This window comes from Gymnodraco acuticeps, unplaced genomic scaffold (genome assembly GCF_902827175.1).
Source record: "Gymnodraco acuticeps unplaced genomic scaffold, fGymAcu1.1, whole genome shotgun sequence".
NCBI lineage: Eukaryota > Metazoa > Chordata > Actinopteri > Perciformes > Bathydraconidae > Gymnodraco > Gymnodraco acuticeps.
In genome coordinates, this window is record NW_022990902.1 from 54,871 (window position 1) to 81,042 (window position 26,172).

Sequence of the window (26,172 nt, forward strand, 5' to 3'; positions counted from 1 at the left end):
TCAAATCGACACATATCAAAACATACAAACATTTGTTAACTAAATCCTTTGAATTAATCTGTACTGTGTGGGACATTTGACATTGCATCAAAAAGTAACAAAGGTCTATATATAAGGTCCACATAATAAACTGTATAAAATACATTATAGGCAATTTGAAGGGATGCTCTTATGAGTGTTTTAGTAAGTGCAAAATAAATTCAAAATAACAGTTCAGCTAAGGAACGAAGTTATACACCCGATTTTTCCCATCTATTTTTGACACACTAATTTCCTGTAGCGGATATAAAGTGATTTTTAATTAAAAGCACGGAAAATACATTCGATTCATGCTTTAATTTCCTTACAACGCGCGCGCACACACACACACACACACACACACACACACACACACACACACACACACACACACACACACACACACACACACACACACACACACACACACACACACACACACACACACACACACACACACACACACACACACACACACACAGAGAGAAGTGGAACACACAGCAGCGCAGATGCACATGTACACTGACACGCATCAATTTACAGAAAGGGGGGAGAAAGGAAATAGAACACAAAGTAATGAGAACTTTATGGAAATAAAGCTGCGTGTGAGACTGTGTGTTGTGTGTGTCTTCTTAAACATAATTAGCTCCGTCGGGCACAAATGTAAACGAGAGAAACTTTAATGAAACTCTTCTCTGATCTGCTGAAAGCACACATTCCCGTTTATCTCTCTCAGTTTGTCTCTCTATTTTCTCGGTCTGTCTCTCTACTCAAACAGAATTGAATGTCACGCATGGGACTTTTAAAACCCCCAAAGGTTCACATTTCAGTATTGCATTATTACCACATAAGATGAACACAATTAGATTGTGTTTGTAAGGTCGCATGCTCATCTCATCTCCCTGCTCGGGTCCATTTATCTACTCTGCTTTGCTGTCCTTGAGCTGGAATTCCCTTTGAAAACGCAGTCTGGAATTTATTAGATGATCTAAGTTTTGGGTCGATTCACATATGTTTGGATATCTTCACATGCGTTCACATATGTTTGGCTCACAGGCAGACCTTTCTCAGCCCTACTTAACTCGAAAAACCACCATTACTCAAAGTCTGCCTCATTCCATTTATAAACTGAAATGTTAACCAAGCTTTTACTTTTATTTCTTCTCCAACCCTAATATGCTTTCCATCCTTGCCTCATACAGTCAGTCAAAACATCAGAACATTTTTTTCTCAATGTAATAAATCTGTATGAATACAAAGCCTATTGCAGTGCAATGTCTCAACGGTAACACTGGGCAGGAATTAGAGATCAGGCCTTCCAAAAGAAAATATGCTCTCCTCTCTACAAAGCAAAACGCCTCCTATGTGAGAATACTAATAATTCAGATTGTGCTCACTGAGTGTGTGTGTGTGTGTGTGTGTGTGTGTGTGTGTGTGTGTGTGTGTGTGTGTGTGAGCTGTGTCGATCACTGTGTATCAGGTGAGTTGTCCTTTGAGAGAAATAAAGAAAATAAAATAAAAATAATGAAAAGAAAAAAAGGGAGGGATGGGTCGATGCCAAGGAGAAAAGAAAAAAACAAGTGAAGATTCTGAAGACACACACAAGTGCAAAACCGCACACACACAAGCACATAAGAACAACACACACACACTCACAACCTAAGTGTTTGGATGAAATATCACTTGGGCCTTTTGTTTCTGGTTTTTGTCTTCTTTTAATCCTTCGCTCCATCCCTACTAACCCATTCCCTCCATCATTGCTCTTCCTTCAGCCCTCTCTCCTGCTCCCTCTCTGCTTCTCACTTGCCATTTAAAAAGAGTCAATTTGTATTTTGGGCGGATTTACCTTTTGTAATTCAGACTCAGCCCTGTTGCGTCAAAGGCTGCATTTTGAATTGGAGCAAAAGTCTGTGTGTGTGCTATGTGTGTTCTTAGGTGTGTGTGTGTGTGTGTGTGTGTGTGTGTGTGTGTGTGTGTGTGTACTAAGCTGTTTTGGATGATCCTTTGCATTAGTGCCCCTCCCTTACCCTTCCCAGTGATGATTCAACCTCAGCCTGTGTGCGTGTGTGGTTTTATACACGTTTCAGATGTGTCAGCTCATGCCATGGAAACTGAGAATAAATATTGTCAAGTGAGGGGGGAGAGGGAGAAATATAGTAGAAAAGGTAGGGATGCATACCGGTATCCGGTATTACCGAAATACCGGTTACTGGTGGCTACGGTATACCGTACCGAAATCAGATCCGATTTCGATACTTTAAAAAGTAATTTTTTTAATTTAATTTTAAAAGTGAGTCCATGGCCCGTGATGGCGGGTGTTATAAATTAGATTGCATAATCGTTTTTCTTCATATTTTTCATTGTTTGTTCAATACTAGAAAGGTAAAAGTCCCACAAATGAACTGATGGGATTTGTTTTCTCTCACCAGTGAAGGCAAATGTTGATTTTAAAGATGAGATTTGTTTGTTTGTGCAATGCTGAGATCTCATGACCTTTATTCTATTATTTATTTGTTCTATAGTCGAATCTCAGGTTTAACATTAATTATAACGGTCTGTTTGCATTGACAAGATGTGCTATTCACGCGGCACACCTGATGGCGGGTGTTATAAAAGATATTCCATAATCGGTTTTCTTCATATTTGTTATGTATTTGTCATTGTTTGTTCAGTACTAAAAGGTCCAAGAAGTCCCACAATTGAATTTAATATTAATTTGACATGTTAACTATATCGTAAAGCGCTTCATGGGAGTAATTGTGGGATGATACATTTTCAAAGTATCACGATATGTATCGGTTGAGTATCGGTATCGTTCAGTGGTATCGGTATCGTAAAAAACTCAACGATATGCATCCCTAAGCAAAGGTAATATATAATGAGGCAATTTAAGTAATAATTCATGTGTAGCATCTATAATGAATTATTAAATAGTTTTTCTTTCCTCCCTGTCTCTCTTTATTCTCCCTACCTTCAAAAACTCACAACCTGTCTCACTAAACACAAATCGTTTCGATACATACAGTCTACATGGACCCTGGCGGACATGGGTCTACCATTACAAACTCAATATGCAGCCATACATTGTTTGAACTGACATAAATATACTTTGAATTTTAGAGGCAACCCTAGAGTTTCCAGAGATAAGAAAATATTGGTATCTGAATTCTGGGGAAATGTTCAAATTCCCATTTAATTGCAGCGCAACTCCTTAAAAACATTTTGGTTGGACTATTTCTTCTCACTGTAAATGTCATATAGTCTCAATGAAGAGTTTGGAAAAAGCTGGTACAGAAGAATAAAGGCACTGTTAGATTGTGAAATACATGACTTTACTTTGATTCCCACCGTCAGATGAGAAGATCCATGTTAACCTCATGTGTATGGAGCTAGAGTAAGGATATTCTTGATATGGACAAAAACGCCCACCAACCATGAAGCTTCATTCATGACATTGAAGTTCTGAATCAACTTTTGAATTCTGTGCGGCCTTTTTTTTGCTTGTCTATTCATTCCGTTTAAACGCAATATTTTTTGGGGTGATAATGTAAAAAATGTATGGCAATTGAAAATGTATTTGATAACCTCAATCAAATCCTCAAATTCTGTTGAGCCCTTCTTCCAATCTTCTTCTCTTCATCAAATGTTTCGTCCCCTTTCTCTCTCACGCATGCAGTCTCTCCCTCTGTCTCACTCTCTCTCGCTCTCTGACAGACACACACTGCCCCACCCATGATAATGAGTAAACCTCTTGCTGCCCCACCCAGTCCAGTCTGCCAAGTTACTGCCAACACCTAACACACACACATGCACAAAAACACACACAGGACCTACCCACAACTTGTACAAATAAGTCATACAGTCCTCACACACTGACATATACACACACCACAAACACTACTGTTAAACTCAATACCACCACTCACCCAGGTACACACACACACACACACACACACACACACACACACACACACACACACACACACACACACACACACACACACACACACACACACACACACACACACACACACACACACACACACACACACACACACACACACACACACACACACACACACACACACACACACACACACACACACTTCAGTCTATTCTGATCTAATGTGATCATAGCCAATAAGCTCTGTGGCGCTGGCAAACCACAGTCTGTTCCTACCAGTCCATGACATCACTGTGAAGAGAAACGCATTGTGGGCTGCTAAGTAGGAGGAGGAAACTGACTGACAGGTGGTAACCATGGGAACTGTCAATTTGCCTCCCCGTTGCTGGAGCAACAAGAAAGTTACTCTATGTTGTGAGTATGTATGTTCTAATTTTACAAACGTTGGATTCAACATATGGGAAAGGAAATGATGTCAGTGGATCATACGCACATGGACAAAAGCTCAGATGTGATATGAACAAGCGCAAGAATGTGGGGGCGCTCCTACACACTTAGCTTGCCGATCTGCACAAGTGCTTTAAATATGAGGGAAGAATTAGAGATCTCATTGTAGCTGTTCCCAGCATGAAGTCTAATCCTCACATCTGATTCAAAGGAAACGAAGATGAAGGCCTATTAATAGAAGCACGTTGACAGCTAATGCTCTCAGCAGGTAGGATCTGGCTTTAGAGATCTAGCTACAAAGGACTTCTTTCAGGGAGTCAGAGCTCAAAGCTTAAACCAGGGTGTAAATGAGACAAAGGAGAACGATTTGGCTGAAGGAGAGAATGAGGTGAATGTGAAACAGAGAGATGTTAAGAATGAGAGAAGTAGAGGGTGGGCACTTTTTCTGACTTACCCGTAGAAGGGATTGGGACTCCTCTTTAGCGGCTCCTCCCTTCTCCTGTCCTCCTCCTCCACTCCCTCCTCCTCCTCCTCCACCTCCTCCCCCTGTGAACTGTGGGTGCATCCGGCTCTGTTTCTCCCCTCCACCTGCACCTGCAGTGGCTCCTCCTGGCCTTCCTCCTCCATACAGCCTGGCATCTCCCAAAAGTGACTTGGTATCTCCCAAAAATGACTTGGTGTCTCCCAGGTAAACCATGCTAGGCGAAGTCACGCCTCTTTTCTGCTGCGAAGCCTCATGATTGGCTGAAACAAATGACAGTGAGAGGGGGGAGGAGAAAAGAGAGGGGCTCCCACCTCCTGCTCCTCTGTCAGGTCTCATTCGCTCCTTAGGCACCCAGAGTAACCCGTGGGCCTGCTCACCTCCTCTCTCTCCCAGTCCTCTCGTCTCCCCAAGCACCCAGCCTTTCTCCCGCTCTCTTTCTTTCTCCTCACCTCCCTCACTTTTTACCACCCGTCCTGCCTCTTCTCGGCCTCCTTCGGCCAATCGTCCCTCAGGTGGTGCAAGGGAGTAAAGGAGGCGAAGATCCCCCTTGCTTTCCTCTTTAATGGCTAAGGTAGAGGGAGCTGAGCAGCCATTGGCTAGGAGTGTTAACGAAGGCGTGAGTGAGGTGGGTAAGGAAGTCAATGACGAGGGAGAGGAGTCATGGCAGTGGGCTGAGTTAAAATGGTCGAGGAGGGCTGACGAATCAGGAGCCGTGAAATCACAGCGTCGACAACGGCTACACGCGTGGACACGCCTGCAGAGAGAGAGAAAAGCTGAGTGAATGATGAACAAATAAATACAAACTTAAATTCAGATCAGCATAATTCCACCCTAAGTATATACATAAATTGTGTTTTTGTAGGTTTTTCAACAGTTGAAAAATAGATTTAGTTATTATGAGTTATCTTTAATTCAACAGTGAGTGAGAAGTCATCACAGTAACATGTTATTGTTACTTCACAAATGAATTAACATTTAACTACATTATTTTGTCTGACCTTTCAATCGATTATAATTGTAAAAAGCATTCCAATAGCTTTTAATGCGCTGTATATGAAAGACATTCCAAAAATGTTTGCAATCGATCACATTTGGACGAAAACAATTCCACTTTCCTCCAACCACTCAGGTAGTTTCACAGAGCTGCGGCCAAAAAGTGACTCAGTGTTCCACTATATCACTATGAATTAGGACAAAACTGATGAATGTAAATGAATCTGAATGAGAAGAAATGAATCACCCATCAACAAACCACCATCACTTCCTGTTAGCAAGGCTCTGACTGAACAGCTATACACTTGATGCACAACATCAGGGTTTTTCCTGGCTCAAAAAACTGTTTTGATGCTTCCTGTGCGGGCCAAGAGAATAATCAATGGACCATCGATAACAAGAACTTGGACTCCCGCATGTGGCGTCTGTAGGTGGGCACATTATGGGCAGCTTCTATATTTTCAGGGCTTATAGGTAAAAAGTAAAACCTGTCAAATATACATATACACATTTGTGAGTGTATATATACTGTATACACACACACACACATATACATACTTATAGTACAATACCATTTTATATTTTGTGTCTACTAATATAATCAAATGTATTCACTGTCGAATTTATCGATTATGCTGAAAGTACACTTTGAACAAAAAAAATTCCAACATGTCCTTATTATTGTTGTTTAGAGAGAAGTAGGAGTCCATTTGGAGCATTGTTATGCAAACAAGTCACGTGTGCATGTTTGACTCAAAGTAGGATGAACATTTCTCCACTTATTTAACTCACATCTCATCCAAAGCAGCAATTTGCTCGACACTACTGTTGTCTTCGCTTGAGTTTTTCTGAACAGTGACTTCTCATTACTTGCCATCCTGCTATGGGAGTGTTTTATAATACTGGAATATAATCATTCAAAATATGTCATTCCAAACATCTAAGGACTATGAAATTGTCATTTTTCTGTTCCAGCCCTGCTCATGCATATGGATTCGTCATGAGAATCTGCCAAAACAATTCTCCATGCAGGAAAACAGATTAATGGGGCGAAGCCTGCGAGCTAGTTCAGGCAGTCAACTCGAGCACTTATGCTGCATTCATACATAACGCCCCTTGTCACTCTACAACCAACCAAACAGAGTCTCCTTAATATGCCGCTCTATTTAACCTGCCAGATTTCTCTCTATGCATTGCTTGCTGCTGCTGCTATTGCTGAAGCTACTCTACGTCGCTGCTGCTTGCCTGCCCCACCACCACCCCAGCTTCCACCTGTAGGCTCGGGGGTTAGTTATTTAAGTCAGCGACCTTGGGTCCCTTGAAAGGCGCTATATAAATATCATTTATTATTATTATTATTATTAATCATCGTGCTATGTATATGGAGTGATGAGGCCCGAGCCTAGACGCCAAACTCAACTATATGCAGCTTCTAATAAACATGTTAAAGAAACACGTGAGTTGTCTGACTGAAATGAAACTTTAAAGGACCAGTGTGTATTTTAGGAGAGGATCTGTTGGCAAAAATGGAAAATTATATATATATATATATAATTTTAGTTTTTTCATTAATAAATAATCAGCTACATGTCTATCAGCCCAGAACAGACAAACCAAACACTGGCCTTTTAGTGGCCGCTTAAATGTAGTAATGCAAATGAACTTCAAGGCCACTGTAGAGGGTGTCTAACAGTTCTGGCCGACATATTTTTTGTAGGTTCAATCAATGAAATGTATACGTTTAAAATAAATGCAGTGCTGTGCCTTTTTCTGTTGCCTCAGTTTCTCTGTATACATTAGTTACTGTTTTGTCCCTATGTTGCCCTTTATCCAGTTGCTGAAGAAAACAAACTTCCTAGGTAATGACAGATTCAAGTTGAGGCTTTAAAAAGCATCTTGATAAGATCAACCTAGTCAAGGTATTTGTAGAAATGTGTGTGTGAGTAAAGTACACCTTGTACCTAATGGACTTAAATGTCTCCAGATGCTGAACAAAGACACAGTGGCCTCTCTGTTTGTCATCACCATACACATGCGCCCACACACTACATATGCATGCCCTTCCGCTGGTACTCCCTCTCACACACACATGATAAATAATACAAATAATATATATAGATATATAAACAAATCATCCATTCCACATAAGTTATGATCCAATCCTCCTTTACTCTGAAAACTGTCAACCACCATGTGTTCGTACATACATTCAATTAAATGATGTCCTAGGAACATTTGCAACAGAACATCAAACAAATTAAGAAAGACTCTAAAAGCATTACTTATACAGTTTTAAACTGTCCTTAAATAACATGTTTTTTCGGAATTAATGCTAATGCTAGTGTATGTCGGGTACAAAATTCTCTCCTAAATGTTCTTTTTGTAGTAGTGGAATATGTCGTTTATGATAGCTCACACTCAACTTGTTAATATAGATAAAAACATAGTTTCATATTTGATTCGTTTAGGCTTTTAATCTGCTCACAAAAGCTAACCAAACGTCATTTAATATGGTAGCGACAACCCTGCACATGTTTTGCTTTTGTATGTGCATCTTAAGTTGACAATCTAATAGGTCAGCATTTACTACATTTCTCAAATAACAAGTGTTTTTTTAGTGTCACGTCTCTGAGGTCAGCACACACCTGCATGTGCCACATCTACACACATACAACACACACCAAGTGCTAGTAATTATAGTGAGAGCAAGGCAGTATTTATTCAATACCAAACGTTTTTAAAAAGAGTTTAGAAAGTGTAATAATGTTTTGAAGCCCAAATATTCTAAACTATCACAGGAAAGTGCATGTGTTTGTGTGGGTTTGTGTCTGTACCTTACACACTTCAGTACCTCAGTGAGGGTGTTTGTGTGTAGACGTTGAAAGGGAGAATGATTAGTTTGCTTCACATGGTAACTTCTCTCCCCCGACACCTCAGGCCCTAAAATTAAATCCTGCATTTTGTTGTCTGAAATTTGGTCTTGGAATCCTTTAGTGTTCAGGTGATTTTTACTGGTGGTGAGAAACTGGCTTTTTGGCTTTATTTCAGTTTTATTTGATTTTAACTCAGAGATTCAGAGCTAAGATTTTGTTAAGGACGTGAGTGGACTGTTGAATCCCCTCCACACTCTCCCATTCTGCCTCTCGCTTTGTCGCCTTTCTCTCACTTTCACCCTTGGTTTTTTTGTCTTTCTTTCTCCTTGCCTCATACAATATATCGTCTTTCTTTCTTCCCTGTCTGTCTGTAACTCTTTTCCTTCACTCTCCATCTTCTTCTTTTCTCTGCTCTCACCATGAAATGAATCAAACGCTTAAATCCTTCATTGATTTGCAGCAGAAATCTGTATTAGATGGTTCTGTCAGACTCATTTTTTGTGTGTGTTTATGTGTGTGCCAGAAAGCAAGAACTTGTGTATATGACTCTGTTTATGAGCCTATATCAAGAAGCAATTCAGATCTGCAATCTAAATCAATACTTAGTCAAAAAGATTTCACACAATCCTGATTTCCCTTTGTGACGAAGGTAACTTCGTCACTATGGACTGACGGCTTCAGGCCGGGTAATATTGCACTTTATTAGCGTGATTGCACAGTACAGTTGACATTACATATTTGCACATAATTCATACTAATTATTGAGGTAGTATCTTTTAACTGATTAAACCGTATTTATTGGAACGTTGTCTGGCAGGTGCTGGTCGGGTCCTCGGCTCCGCCTGGAAAGATAGGGGAGTTTGCGAGAGCGCCGAGAGGAGTTATGCATTGCTGGTGTAAGGATGACAGCGGTTGAGTAATCAGGGTGCAAATAATATGTTGTCTGTGGCTGATGATTGTGTGCACCTGGTGTCCTGTGTTGTCTCCTCCCCCCTCACCTGTGTCTTGTTGTGCTGATTAGAGTGTGTGTATTTAGGCTCTGTTTCCCTGTCTGTTGAGAAGCTGGTAGGGTGTGTGAGATCCTTGTGGCAGCAGGATGTGTGCAAGGAGAACAGCAGGATTGAGGCTGTGAACTTTGTGCACATGATTTTAATAAATGCCCACGTCGGGTTATATTTTTGGACATTCTGCCTCTGCCTCCTTGCTTGGTCTGGGCCGCTCAACGGTCAGTCTCACACCCTTTCAGCCTCACAGTCTGTATCCTGTCCCTACTTTCCCACTCCACCCCTCTCTCTTTTTCCCAACCCAACTCATAGCCTTCTCTATCATTTGCTGGCTATGACACCGTAAACTCATGTGTGTGAGTGTGGGCAACACATTGGCTCTGGAGTCTGGTGTGACCTTGTCAGGCTTTTAAAAGTCTGTGAAACTGAGTTTCTGACTTATTTACCGTTAGACACATACAATCAAAAGACAGAGTTTTACTGCTGAGCAAGTGAGCATCATATGAAAAATAAAACGGGTTCAAACAATCTTTAGTTTTTTGGTTGTACACTGACAGGATGATCCTCTTTAGACAAAGATGCTCCAGGAAGGATAGTCAGTAAAAGTACCAGTTGCAGTCATAAATATAAGATAACACCTATTTTACAAATCAAAGTCTGTATACATGTCTTGGGGAGTATTACTGCAGAAGTAAAACAAGTTGTATAAAGCCTGTTGTGGCTCCAGAGGGAGCTGCATGCAATTTAATTGCATCACTTGGGGAAAACTAAAACACACAAATTGAAAAGGGAAAATATATCTGGCCTCTGTACCTGCTCTTCTTCTGTGCTTGAGGCTAGCTGCTCTAGGCTACATTTCCTGCTGCTATTATAACCCGACCTAATCTCTGACTGAAATATAGCGTCAAGTTGCATTGTGCGTAATGTAGGCAGCAGGTTCTGGAAGGGAAGAATGTGTGGAATAAAAAAAGAAATCTCCGGTTCTGCTGCATCAATTTTTATGCTTAAAGAAAACTGTCCATATCCAGTCTGGCGTTTATACAGGAGCAGTGCTAAATCGGAAGTGATGGATTTTCAGAGTTTCATGTCACAGAGTTGATTCCAAGATTAGATTAAGCCATAGTAGCTCAGCCGGTAAGGGAACCTGGTGCTGATCTTCTGGTGAACAGAAAGTGAGAGGCTCATTTTCAACTTCTGATACGTTTCAAACTGTCAGTGTTTGAAATGTACACGATTCTAGCACTGACAAAAGGCAATGTCATAAATCACAGGCTGAAATACTGCAAACAGAAACAAAACTATTATAGATCTGGAGACCAATCAAAAATTGGTATCTCAACTCAGTATAGATATAGTAAAATACTGAAAAACAACAAATCTGTGAATATCTATGAGTAAAACCTGGGGGGAAAAACATCATTTGGAATTATATAAAATACCAATAATAGTATTATATTTATGTTTTCCAATCCCATGTCTCTTACCTGTAGTGTCTGAAAATCTCTTCTTCCACTTCTGTGATAAAGTGACACTTTGTACAAGAGTACTCCTTCTCTTCTCCTCTCCCCCCTTCCTTGTCGCCCCCGACATCTTCTTCAGCCTTGACATGTGGGGATGCCCCCTTCAGGTTGATCAGGGTGTGGCAGCTCTCGTAGTGCTGGAGCAACACGTCGATGTCGGTGGTGGCAAACGCACACTGATCACACAAGTGGGTGACACCTGGATAAAAAAAAAAAACAGGACCCAAGAGAAAAAAGATGAGGATGATGATTCTATTGGTGGAATTTTCAGAATATTGGGTTGCAGATTAGAATTGTCCAAAGGGGGATTCGTTTAGCATGAAACACTTGAAATAACTAAAGGATAAGTTCAAAAAGAAAGTAGAAAGAAAGTGAGGTCAAATAAAACTATTTCTGCTCAAAGTTAGCAATGATTGAGAGTCAGACCTAAACATGTCAGATGTGTGTATCTCACACTGCACTGTAACTTTTATTCATGTACCTTTGTTATTCATGTTGTATTATCTGTGCTTTTAAATTAGTGTTTTTAAATGCCATTTTATAATATGTTTCTTAATGCTCTTAACGTCTTTCATTTTTGTAAAGCACTTTGAATTGCCTTGTGTTGAAAGGTGCTATATAAATAAACTTGCCTTGCCTATTGACTTGCAAAAAAAGACAAAACCTGCCCGATAATGTATGCCTTTGAATACCTTGTGTGACGACAGGATGTGCAGGGTTAGAGAGGTGAGAACTTGATCCTGAAATCACACCAGAGTCACCCCGAGGATAAGGAGGGGTCATGCTGGGGGAGGTGGAGGTGGCAGGTTTTGATCCCACGCTGTCCTGCTGCTTGGTGGACGTAGAAAACTTGGAGCAGCACTTAGGGCAGGTGGGTTTCCGACAGGCAAAGGGGTGAGACACCTATTGATGACACAATGTTTAGTGAGAAGTAGCATGGATCTTTGCATGTTTTAGTGACTGAGAAAACTGTGCACAAGGTGAATTTTGACTATGTTTACTCTTGTTGTGATGGGATTGTGTATTTTTTACACAGTAGATGTCAGAGGGGACCAGTGTCATTAACTGAATGATGCCACCCCCAATTTTGGCTGTTAACCATCCTTTTTGTATTTTTAACAGCTGCAGCAGCCCTCGTTTGGCAGCTGGCACAAAGGAGGGTGTGGAGTGTGTGTAGGTGGATAGGGGGAATTTTAACCAGGCTGCAAATTGGAACAATTAACTTTTACACTTGTTCATATATTACAGTTTATTTTCTTGTGCTTACAGAACAGCTCAATTCTAATTGCCAAGCAAACACCAATACACCGAGCAAATAAACATTTGAATATTTGATTAATCTCACCTCCCCTAGGTGCTTCTGGGGCTGACAGAGGCCCTGTGGACAGTACATGCAGTGCTGAATGCAGCAGCGGTGGATGGAGTGATTGTGCTGGTAGTGCAGTAGTAACGGTGCTACTACGATCACATCAGCACTGTGGGCCATAGAGTACCGGAAATCACACAACTGACAGTTATAACTGGTCACGACTGCTTCTGAATCACTGCTGTTTGGGTCTCCTAGGAGCAGAAAACAGAGCAAAGGTCTGTTAAATAAAACTGTGTTTGGGTAGAAAAACAAGAGTGAGGAATTTGTGAAACAAGGAGAGGCAAGTCGTGTCAAGCACTACAATCAATAAAAAGCAAGGGTCAAGTGTTATTGTAGTACTTCTAACAGCAAATACTGTAACTACAAGTCAGTCTTGAGGAAGAGCATCATAAAAATTAACAATCATCAGACTGCTATTTCTTACACATGATCATTAATCTTATTCTCCATTAATGTAGACATTTTCTACTGAAAAACACGTGAAGCAATTTACAACCACATTTCACTTTCTCATGTTTCATTACCTTGGCTCGTGCCGGAAGGGTTGGATGATAGATCTTTGCGGCTTTTGGAGGACACGTGGCCTCTCTCTCCTCCTTCTCTCCTCCCTCCTCTGTCCCTCTCTCTCTCCACCCCCCCAGGGCTAGAGTTACTGGGGCTCATCGTCCCTCCCATGCTCATTCTGTGTCTTTGTTCATAGTGCTCCAACAGCTTCTCTGAGCCTCCTGACCACTCACAACTCCAGCTACAGAATTTACACCAATAATACGTCTGCACAGCATCGTGACCCGGCTCCCCTGTCCAGCTGGACGAATCAGAACACGCCCTGACTGGGATGTAGTACCCGGCCAAGGAATCGTCTTCCGCTCTCACTGCGACTCGCTCGGCTCCATCCAAGATTTGACTCCTCCCCTTCCCCTGGTTGTCGTGCGTTGGCAGGTTATTGGAGGCCAGCAGGGGAGTGGTTGGCGGAGTTTTAACTTTGTTTGGATGCGAGGACACAAAATGTTGTTCAAGTTCTAAGGAATTACTGCCCATGTAGGTGAAGTTGCAGAACTTGCAGCGAAAGTACTTTGTGTTCCCCTGGCAGTCAGAGGTCTTTCGGCCAATCCCAATTAGCGTGCCACCTAGCGTCACCTGTTGACAGGCAGAAAAAAGAAGGACAAAGAAAACTGTAACATCTGGATAAAAATCATATTTATCCTACAGACATACAACTTGAATTTCAAAAAGATATGGGTGAAGTAAAAGAAACATGACTTGGCAACACCGCCATTACCACCAAATAATACATTCATCAATGTAATTTCTAAATCCTGGGCAGTATATTTTTGAGAGACATGTGAAATGAGCTCACAACAAAGGTAATCCATCATTTTCTACATGTCACTAAATAATTAAAGGCTGCTCAAACCAACTGACCAATAACAAATCTATCAGGCTCTACTGTAGTATCCAAAGTATCAGGCCAAGATTTTGCATTACTGAGCGAGCAACCTGACACCCGTCTGTTTTTTATTAGGTTAGCCCCTTGACTGTAGGAGATTATATTGTGCTGCTGACTATACTGGTGAGCAGGCATGCTGGCGAGTCTTACACTGACATTAGACGTAAGACTTTAGTATATGGATTTGTATCTTTACAGTTCTTTGATTTAATGCTGACTATTGGCAGTCTTTCAATGGAGGTTTGGCAAGAACAAAATGCAACCGGTAAGCTTAATTTTAGGTGAGCTAGGACATATGGTTATATCATTTTTTTTCATTAAGCTTGATACTTCAAGTGCAAATGTCGTTTTGGTTATTATCTTTATTACATTATTGCGTACACTTTCTTTTCATGCTCTTCATTATGAACTCTGAAACATTAATGTACTTTCAAAATGAATCTTCTATTATTCATTTGTTCTTGCCATCCAGGTCATCATTTGTACTCATCTGAAAAATAACAATGAGGTAATTATTCTTTCTCCCTTTTCACATTTAAAACCTGATTATTTAAACTCTCACTGTTTTTTTATGGACAAGGAGCATGAGCAGGAAATAATAATAACTAACAGTTATTGCCTGAGCTCCAGAATACAGTAATTAAAGTATGTAGATAAAAAGAAAGGCACTAAAGACAGAGTAAGATGGCGAGGATTTTTTTTTTTTTAGATCATGCGACGAAAAGAGCAAAATAAGTATTGCTTAATGTATGTTTGAACATTTCAGCTTTATTAAGGGAATACATTCAGAAGGCTAAATGAGAGTTATTACTGTGTGTGATCTCATAAAAGCAATCATCCAATCATCATGTCCCACAGACCCTGCCTTGGCAATTAGTGAACAGCCAAACATCAAGTCATTATAGCAAGCCAGACTGGACAGAAAGACACAAAGGGGAACATGAGAGGGAGAGGGAAGGATATAGAGAGAAACAAAGATACGTTGAAAAAAAAGTCGAGGAACAGAGAGGTGGAGTAAGAAGTAGTGGGCAAAGAAAAGAGGGAGAAGGTGAAGGAAAGACAAAGACAAATGATGAGAGAGACTACTGGAGAACAGAGATAGAAAAAGAAAGTTAAACGTGTCTGACAGCTGTTTCATTACACTGCCTTACAGTCGATTATAAGTACTGGTTTCAAAGCCTTTCTGTCTGTCTCTTCCACTCTCTTTTAACCTTTCCTCCTCCATCTCTCTTTCCTTCTCTCCCATATCCCTCTCCTCCCAGTCTCCTTTCCCGCAATGTCATTGGTTGACAGGGCATCTCGCCTTAGCAAATGACAACATGGAATTTTCCAAACGTGGGCGGGAGAGAGAAAAAGCAAGCGAGAGATGGAGAGAATAGAGACCCCTTTCATTCGTTTTTTTTCTTATACTTTCACTTCATAATGACGACTTAAGCCCACTGGATTTTCTATTTCTGAATTTGTGCGTGTGTGTGCTTGACTGCTGTGTGTATCTGCGTCCATTACGTGACTTACTGCCATTACAGACTTCTTTAAGTGAAATGAAACTCCATGACTATTCCTTATACATTATACGTGCACACATAAACACATAGGCACGCACGTTTGTTAGATCATCTTGTTTAAATTCTTCAGACAAAACCCTACTGTTCACGCAACTGTAACGTCCTTAACGTTGACGCAATTTTTAAGTCTGAGGCAAATTCTATTTTATGGTTATTTGGGAAGTTATATGTGAAATGGCTTATTAGCTGATGGGAAATGGGATATTATAACCTCCAAAATCATGGAAAACAATTATGAGGCTGCAATATATGTACAGAACATGAAATCAACTCGGTAAGTAAACACATTCATTCAATTCGATGAGGCCAAAAAATGCTTTGGGTAATTCTACAATCTCTGAGGGTAGATACATTTTCCTGCTACATTAGAGCAACTCAATGTCTCATTCTGACCATCTCATTTACGCACGATGACCTGATAAAGGCCTGTCTGACACTTCCAGTTATTCAGCTAACAGAAAACCACCCATTCTGCTGCCTTTCAAAACAATTACATTATAACTACTGTCATTAAAGTGATTATATAAAGCATGATGTTCAATATATGTGTTTAAAAAGTAGCATCAGTGTAAATTAGAGCGAGTTTGATAGAATATAAATACATACATCTAAAATGTACTGTGTCTGAGGCTGTATTGACTACAATAACAACTATTGATTTTAATGTTTAGTAAACATAAAAAGGACTAAATCATTGAAGCCATGCATGTATCCACACATTGATTGTCAGATCTGTTTTGTCCAGACTGCAGGTGTGAATTTAATTTGACTTTTGAATGTGCTCTGATGGAGTATTATATAACAACGTACAAATTAAATCATCTTTTAATATATGAAAGACATTTCTCTTGAAGGAAGTATGAATTCCTGTCATTATCCTGCTAAGCAGCTCCCAACGGATACCGGTCCTTGTTAAAATTCTTTACAAATTGAGTCCTGAATATGAGGGATTAGCGCAGGATATGCATTTATTAGCCATCATTTAAAACACTATGATGAATACGGTGCTTGTGTATGTACAAATGCATTGCCTCTAAGTGAATTGTGAAGCAGACTGTGAACCTGTGTGTATTAGAGTGTGTGTGCCGGAGCACGGATGTACATGTCTGTGCAGCCCGTTGCCAGGTGCGCTATTTTCCTACCTTTCTGTGTCTGTCTATCCATCTGTCAGTCCATAAAACTTTATAACGTGCACCACAATGCCTCTCTGTCCAAATCACACACACTCTGTTACAAATCTGTTGCAGATTGCTCGACCCAATAAATTACCCAGTTCAGTTATGGGCTCAGATTCACAAATTTATTACAAGAAATGCTTATCGTGAATTGTTAACTCAATCAATGTGTCAAGTGTTTTGGATCAAAGTTTCTAACCCATACCGAGTTCTTTAAGGTTTTCTAATACAGTATGTCAAACTATATCATGCAGCAATGTGAGTGTTATTGCAATGTCTTTTAAAAGTTGGGTATTGCTCAAACACAAGTAGAAACAGTCCAAGTAACTTTGATATCAATGAGAGGAATACTACATATTCTGAATTGTTCTGTCACAGAACGGAAGGCATTTTTTTGAAAATAATGAAAAGCAGATGCAAAGATGTTAAACAGATGCATTAGTACTGCATTGTATCTAAAGCTGTAGATCTTTCTGTGTTTTTCAAAGCTGGTCACTATCACTAATGGATATATATTTATGGATCCATCTCTGTTGCTATGACACCAGTGGTATCTTATCTTTTGAATTGAATGTCCGTTTGGTATGTTTTGAAAGTGAACTTTAATGAAATGACCACACATTGTTTGCAGCCACTGTAAGCATAGAACATGGTCCTCACACAGAAGAACATATAGATATATTAAACTAAATCAACGTAAAGCAAATGCCCCAACTGTACACTTTTCTTATAATTCAGGATTTTTATTGGACTGAGGAGAACAAGGATTTTACTCAACAAGCTAGTCTAAATTCCATCCGTTGACTGCTTTACCCTCTTTCCAGTTAATTCAATGCCAAACAAGAACAGTTGAGCCATTTTTAATAAGTAATTTCCTCTATGGTTTTTTGTTATCACTTTTCTTTTTACTTAGATTGTTCTTGTTACTTATTGTGGAGGTGGCTCTATTTCTGCTTGCTTTGTGTTAATGGTACGCATGCATTTTTAGTGCGAGTGGGGGGAAAAAAAGGTGTGCAACATCACACATTTTAAATCTATTTATTTGTGCTTTTGACTGTGTGGAGTGCTTACCTGTATGTCATATGTGCCATTCATCATAACAGCCCTGTGCTGTTGAATGTGCACATCTGGTCTGGTCTTCCCCAACTCTTTGGCTTGGATCCTCTGGCCCTGTCCTGCCTGTATATCTGGGAGCAGAAACACAAGCAGGGGTCAGAGGTGTAGAAGATAAACAGAGAGGGGTCAGACTGCCAGAGACACACAAATGTCAGGATATGTCTGATTTCTGGGAAGAAGGAAAACTTTAGATCAACAAGTTATTGTTGAAGACAACTGCAATCGGAGCATACTGAAAAAACACCTTGACAAAATCTAAATAAATAAAACGTTCCCCTACAATTTAAGAAAACTTGATCCAGCAGTGTATCCAGAATGTTTATATATTTACAGCTATTTCATGCAAATATGGATATAAGAGCTGCAAATATAAAACACCATGGATAAAAAGCAACTCAAGTGAAGACGTAGAGCTGGAGTTACCTAGAGGTGTGTGTTGGGGGGCCATGTTGTGGAGGGCCAGGATGTGTGTGTCGAGGGCAGCATCCTGCCGTGTGCGGTTGTGCAGACCCAGGTGATACTTCCTAAAGTGCTTCACCAGGTCAGCGGGGTCGTTGCCATAGTAACCGTAACCGCACACGTTGCACTTGAAGTCCTGGAGTTTGGGCGAGGGGCTGGAGGACAGCGGAGGGGTGCCGGTTGTCGACTCCTCCTCTCCTTCCTGTCTGGGGAGAAGGAGGTGGGGAGCGGAGAGATGGTCGGCCTCCCCTCCGTCTCTGTCGCTCCTCTCCCCCTCATCTACCCCCTTCTCACCATCATCAGCCTCCGACTGGCTCTCGGGTCTGTCAGTCAGTGCCGCTCCCGCCTTTCTGGCTCTCCCCCCCCCCCTTCTCCTCCTCCCCCCTCTCTCTTCATTGCTGTAGGGCTCGCCGACGGATGAAGGAGAGACGGACGAGGACACGCACTCGCTCTCCCCCTCCTCTTCCTCCTGATCTCTTCTGATCCGATCGGAGGACTCTGGTTCGGAGGGTCGGTTTATTCGTTCGGCCTCCGCTCCTACTCTCCCCTCTTCCTCTCCTTCCTCTTCCTCTTCTCCTGCTGGCCTCCTCCCCTCTTCTTCCTCCTCCTCCTCCTCCTCACCTCCCACACTCCGGATAGGGGGATTCTTCTTCCTCACCATCTCTGAAAAATGAAAAGAGACAGAAACAAAGTCAGTTTTATGTTTTGTTGGCATTGACTGAAGCATAAAGACTATGCATTGTTTATGAATACAAGTTCTGCTTGAGATGAAAATATCGAGCAGATTTTCATAATCCCTTTAAATCAAGAAACTAAGAGATCCAAGGTGTCTGCACGACTCCGAAAATATAATATGGAGTACAGACACAAACGCAAGCAAATACAGTTTTTTGACAATGATGTATGTGTACAGAACAGCTTTGATTCAATTTACAAACTTCTGTGAATGCTAAAATCTGTGACAATCCTCAACCACAAACCTCGTCAAAGAAAAACAGTCCCGGCAAATCAGAAACATCTCAGCTGTGAGACATTTTTACAGGGGGGTGTGTGGGGATTTTTGTCGCATCCTTAAGTGCAACCTTTTTGCCTTTTTATCCCGCGCTTAAACCAGGGAGTGAATCTTTTTATCGTTATGGAAACCATCCGTGAGAATCTTCAACACATGACCACATCAAAATGCAAACCATATCAGAGGGACGGAGAGGGAGGGGTGGTGGATAGAGGGTGAGGCAGAAATGGGGGAGACAGGGAGATGAGAGCGAGACGGGGAGAGAGGCCAACAGACAACCACATCAAACCCCACACCCAATATCAGAAAGATGGATGAACGAGGCGGCAGACTGCAATTCATCCCCTCCAGCACTCAACATGTCTCTTTCTTTCCTGCATCTCTGCCTTTCATTCATTTTCTGGCTCCCAAAATGTTCATTTTCTCATCTCTCCTGCGTCACCTCCTGTCCTTCATTTTCCCAGCTCGTCTTTATTCTTCTTTTGTCTGATTTCTCTCTCATTTTAAATCCCATTACTCAGATTTTCTCTACATCAACCCATCACCACCATTATAATCAGTGTAAAATACTTCTTTAAGCAAAAAAAAGCACTTACAAATGCATTTACCTTGCGTTTCAGTCCGTTATTTAAAATTCTCTAGTGCCCTCTTTCACATGTCAGAATAACTGCGACAATAATTTCATCATTAAAATGTTTTTTTTTGTTGCTGCCATCTCCCCCCTCTTCCCCCACTGTCCCTCCCCTCCCTTATAATCACTATACAAAGCCATCAAATAACTAACCATGTGTTTTATGTTAAACCATAATGTTCCTTTTCTTTGAAAAGAGAACAATTGTGGTCGTTCTGTTCACAACAGAGTCATGACAGAGAGATACTGCACGCGAGTGTGTGTGTGTGTGTGTGTGTGTGTGTGTGTGTGTGTGTGTGTGAGAGCAAGCATGTTTATTTGTGGTAATTCAGTTCATATTCAGTGGTAATCCCAGTCAACCCATTGACCCATAGGCTGGTGCTGTGTGTGTGTGTGTGTGTGTGTGTGTGTGTGTGTGTGTGTGTGTGTGTGTGTGTGTGTGTGTAAGCATGTTTATTTGTTGTAATTCAGTTCATATTCAGTGTTAATCCCAGTCAACCCATTGACCTGGTGCTGTGTGTGCGTGTGTGTGTGTGTGTGTCCGAGTGAATGTGTGGGTGTGTTTGTTTGTGTGGGTGTTGTAATAAACATTGAAACCCAACACATGCCTGATAGACGCCAACAACTGATCACTTTTAGATCAATACAACATGAGGGGGCCTCTGTGTTAGTGTGAGAGATAAATGCTTGCTGTCCTTTACTGATAGCAGACTGCAAACAGTCAGAGCACATCGGAATCAAAACACTCACACTTCTAAAGAAAGAGAAGTACAAGGGAATGTAGTTGAAACAGATAATCACATAACCCCAAACAAACATATGGAGATGGACATAAACATATTGAAAGGACCCTGATTTAAAAACCCTGTAATGTAATCCAGTGAATTAGGAAGAAAAAGAGAAAATAAAACACACAGAGAGAAAGAGCAGTGCTTTCTTTGTTGAATCCAATTTTCTCTATAGCCTTTATAGTATTTTACCATTTTCTCTCTTTCCTTCTTTCTCTACCATACAACTATTAAAATAAAGCAATTTATGTCTGAAAGGGCCCACGCCTAGACCAGCCCTGGCACTGTGTGTGTGTGCGTGTGCGTGTGTGTGTGTGTGTGAGCAGGGAGCATAGGAAAATCTCATCTGATGTTCACCACACCCAGTCAGAATTCATCATTCACTCATACACACACACAGTGGAAAACTACAGATCGTTGTGGTAAAGCAATGAAGGCGAAATCCCGACCTAAGAAGCCCCGACTGACCTAACTGTGTTTCCATCGGCCCCCTATGATTTCAGTGATGACTCAAAAAGTTTCATCGAAGCGTTAATCACAACACGATGAACTATTTTAGTTAACAGAACAGGAAGGGAATTAGTAAGAGTGACATTGCCTTCTATCATTTATTGACATTGGCATCACAAGTACATTTGCATATGTCTGCTGCGCTCCAGGATGTCGGCAAGAGGAAGAGGTGTGTGTTAAAAGACTGTGCCATATGTGCCTGTCTCTGGATGTGTGTGTGTGTGTGTGTGTGTGTGTGTGTGTGTGTGTGTGTGTGTGTCGCAGTACAGCCTTTGTCTGCTTCAGGCTGTATACACAGACTGGAACCATTACTATCAACTACAATTAGGTATAACCCACCACAACATACCACATAACAACTACTGCTACTAGCTACAATTAGACCCTATACACCACAATGGCCTCAACACCACAGAGAGGATAAATGTGACAGTTAATCATTTCCATCAAGTACAATTAGTCCCGATGCAAGTGAGGCTTTTATCTGAAATTGCCAATAATCACCTCAAGACATCCACTGCAGGAGTAACTGAGGGGAGTGGGATGTTTCTGTCAGTCAGATATCTGAACAAGGTAAGGGAACCATTTTGGAGTGTTATCTGTTAAAAGGTTATTTATTGCCGTTTGGTAAATTAGTTGCACTGCAATTAATCCCTCCAACAAGATACGAAAACAACCAAAACTAAAATAAAAACCTCACTGATACTCAGTTTCCATAACTTGTAAAAAATAAGGGAAAAAAGTATAATATTAAAAAGCTGTAACAAAAATGTTTTGGACATAATTGTATGATACATCAATCCAACAAATAGGATACAAAAAAAAATAGTGGGCTTTAATTCTCTATCAAATGAGTAATCACCATAAAGGAAAATTGATGGTAAACATCTACCATCATTTGCCATGCAATAAAAAAGGGTCTTTGTGTTTCATGTAACATTGGAGTTGTGTGAATGTTATGCAACGCTGATACAACCACATCATGCGTTCAGGATTATCACAGAAGAACACTAAAATTAATATAACTCATGAGAAATCAAAGAAAGCCTTTTTCATTCAGAGCCAAAGTTAGATCTCACTAATGGAAGAAATAGATTACCCGTACATTTCAACTGCCATCATCCAGTGACTCCAAGCTGATTCTCTAAATGCATATTATGGAGTCAGTGTAATGGATGGGTTTGATACCCTGTCTTCACACAGTCACATATTTCTGCTGCCTTCAGATAGCTCTGCTCTTCCCTTTCCCGTGGGACAGCTATAGTTGGCATCTCTATCTTTCATAAACAAAGGATTAATGTGCAACATATGAAGAAATAACGCTGAAGGCAAGGTCTCGTTACACAGAGAGATCTCTCTCAAGCTTTTCTTTCTTTTTTTCAATCTGCGTCATTCTGTCTCTTCTTATTATTGTCTCAAATCTTTGTGTCTACATTTCCTGTGTCCTTACTTGTTCTTGTGCTGCCATCTCTGTCCATGTGATTCAATGTTAGTTGATTTAAAAGGTAGATACACTGAGGAGATGGTATGTTTACCAGAGGATAGAAGGGAAAAGGGAGGAAGAAGGTAAGGATGTTTAATTCAAATGAAAAGCAAAGATGGTAAATGGAAGGAGGACACGAGCTTCAAGAGGAGGAGACAGTAAAGAGAATATTCTTTCTTCATTTAAAAAGCAAAAAAGAGAGATTGTCTGAAAGACATTTCTGATAGAAATTGGAGCAAAGGATAGAAAAAAGGCAGGAAGCAAAAAGCAGATGAGCTCGACATACTAATAAGCATCCCCAAAAGGTACCACTATTATAATATCTACTTTAAAACTTTCCCTAATCTCCAAAGTGAGTAAACGTTACAGCACAATGCTTTTGATATACATCCTATTCTCATCCTTCAAAGTTACTCCAGAAAAAAAACAACCTTTGAACACATTTGAGCACATTTTGGGAGTATTCTGTCCGTAGTATCAGGATGGGTTTGTGTGTCATGGTCAGCTGGTTGCATCTGAAACCCACTGTGAAGCTTCCTGGTTCAATTGAACTAATACAATATTTATTTCCAAAAGGTCATCTTTTAATTGAATTTTGTATAAAGTGAACGGTGGTGAGTAAGAATGTGTGGACATGTGGGGGCAAGCTGTCCGGGCCAAATGGCACACTGAATAAATTACACAGATTCACTAGGAGTGAGAAATAATTTCATTATGTGGATTCATATGAGAGCAACCTGACTTAATAACATATTCCCTACTTCCTCCTTACCATCGCACTAAAGATAAGGTTGGATATGTGAGCAGAAAGTTAATGATCAAAGAATATGCTCTCTAAAAACTGCAAAATTAAAAGAGTTTAGTTTGCTAACACTTCAGACAATAAAATGCATACATTTCTGGCAGATTAATTTATTTTACAGATAAGTTAAATCAACAGATAATTTGACCAATATTGTCAAATAAGGAAGGACATTTCTGAATGTCAATTGTTACACAATATAATAGGTTAAGGTTTTTGTTTGCTGTCCATGCTTAAATATTGTTTTTCTACCTTGAATAAATACCATACTGTAGCTGTCAAATTGCTAAATCACTTCCTGCTGATATAAAGGGTTTCCCCTGGAGGGACCAGGCAGACACCAGCTGTTGTTATTGGTGTTGCAAATATTAAAGCTTTCATGACTGTTGCATCCCTCCGCTGTCATTTATTCATCTGAAAGCGTCACAGACCTGTAGGACGGCCACTTATGCACAAAATGGCCGTCACGCTGAAATGGCTTGTAGCTTTAGGGTACGTGTCAGTGAAAGCAGCTGAAGAACATATTAATGAAAGCTCGACATGACCGCTTTAGTTCCAACACAGACAAAGCAGATCAGGCCGTGAAACCGAGCCTATTTAGAGCGGTGGGATAATAATAGAAATCATCCACAAGTGTTCGCCTCTATGTTATGCTTAGTTCGAGCGTTGGATTGGAGAATTTATCATACACAGGGATATGGGGGGGGAAAATAGTCAGCATGTTTTTTAGGGAACAAGTAATAGCTTGGAATTGATTTTGCAGAGGCAGGAGTCTAATTGGAGTTTGTGAGGGGGGGGGGTGAAGAGAGAAACAGAAGGAGGGAGAGAGAGAGAGTGGAGGACAACATAAAATCAGTGCGAGACAGAGTCCACCTGCCATTTTAAGACTAAAAGCTTTCAGTTGCCTGCGAGGCCCCTAATCAATGCCAGAAGTCTTTTTTAACACACACACACACACTCTTCATCTGCTGGGTAGCTGGGGCCGTATTCATTCCTGCCACCGATCAAGCAAATCACACGCACACACACATGCAGACACACTCTCCCTATGTGTAGGACTCATTTGTAATGGGGTAACAGCATGCAAAATATGTCATCTTAAATGTCAAACTTAATCAGAGGTTCACATTTCAATACCTCCCTCTGTTTCTCCTCTGCCTTTTCTTTGCTTACTTCTCCCCAGTATGTAGTGGTCTCCTCCTCACACACACTAATCGATGTGGTGAACACACCTCCCTCTCTCTTTACCTCTCCCTATCTGTCCATCTTTCATCTCACTCTCTCAATTAATCTCACACCCACTCCTGTACATGTCCCCTCCCTCTTCTGTGCTCCAGTCTCTCAATCTCCATTTCTCTACTCCACTCTGGGCTATCCTCACACGAACCTCCATGTGTTTGTAGGAATGTGCATGTGTGTGCGCGTGTAAACTTGTAAATGTTGATAGCAGGGATTTAATTATTCTGCTTGAATGGCGTTTTTTCTTTAATATGGAAGTTATTTAATGTGAATGCATGTTGGTGTGAAGAACAATCCTGCTACTTGTTTCCATTGTGAGTTTATTATGGAGACAACATTCAAATAGGACTGGTTCTTCAAATATACTCTGTTTCTTAAAGCTAGATCTGTCTTTTTCTTTTTAATATCTTCAATTTGAGATGCATGCACAACTTTCAAAATCATTATTCTAATAGGTCTTGTTGTAATTCAGTATAAACAACAATGAGCACAATCATACCTGCGATTCTAAGATCAACCAAAGTCAAAAAACAACTATTTATGCAGTTTTTTCTGATGAGTTCAAATGTATTTGGGTCTTTAACATATGGCTGTGTCTTTGCTTCGTGTTAAGCAATGTTGATTGAAACGCATATTGTAAAGACTGGAGAAGAAAGAAAATGTGCCTGTTAGCGAAATCTCACAAGTTCTTAAATGAGCTGTGTTGGTCAGCAGATCTCTTTTTTCTTTGTCTTTTATAATGTTGTTGCACTTGCGAATTTTGATATATGCGTGTTGTTCTATAAAGTAAATAAGTAAGCAATATTGTGCTCGATTACCTGCTGTAAAGTGCTCACAGCTACACAGCAGAAAACAGAGATCCAGAAACAAACCGTGGAAGGTACAATACCCGCCCCAAAAAAACTCACAGACCCCTCGGGGAAGGCTGCATGAATCCTTTATGAAGAGAAATACACTCACAGACTACCTCCCCCCAAAACCCTACCGAACAAACTTTATTAAAAGTCTATTAGAGGAGTCTGACCTCGAATTTTGGACATTGGATTACTGCACCACACAGGGTCTGGGAAGCAGAGGACTGTATTGTGTGTGTGTTTGTGCACGTGTGTGTGTTTGGGTAATACTCTGTAGGGGGCTGTTTAGCCCTTTGGGAAGTTAAAGGCAGCACTGGTTAACTCTAGTTTCACACAAACATGAACACATAACTGCGAGCAGTCCAGAACAACCATTGTCTTTTGGCTACTGAGCATCTTTGCTATTAGAACGCTGTTGTAGTGAAGTGCACTTCTCAAACTACTGTGAAAGGAGAGGGTGTTCCCCACTCCCCCCCCAT

General features: G+C 40.7%; 1 protein-coding gene across 1 annotated transcript in view; it reads right to left on the minus strand.

Moving 5' to 3' along the window:
- trps1 (trichorhinophalangeal syndrome I) overlaps window positions 1-26,172 on the minus strand; it is a 92,672-nt gene that overhangs the window by 48,258 nt on the left and 18,242 nt on the right. The window contains exons 2-8 of the mRNA XM_034233734.1: window positions 18,339-19,037; window positions 17,871-17,986; window positions 13,137-13,749; window positions 12,589-12,803; window positions 11,936-12,146; window positions 11,208-11,442; window positions 4,824-5,607 (exon numbers count right to left, since the gene is read on the minus strand). Coding sequence (XP_034089625.1) covers window positions 4,824-5,607; window positions 11,208-11,442; window positions 11,936-12,146; window positions 12,589-12,803; window positions 13,137-13,749; window positions 17,871-17,986; window positions 18,339-19,037 — 2,873 coding nt within the window. The remainder of the gene's footprint in view (window positions 1-4,823; window positions 5,608-11,207; window positions 11,443-11,935; window positions 12,147-12,588; window positions 12,804-13,136; window positions 13,750-17,870; window positions 17,987-18,338; window positions 19,038-26,172) is intronic.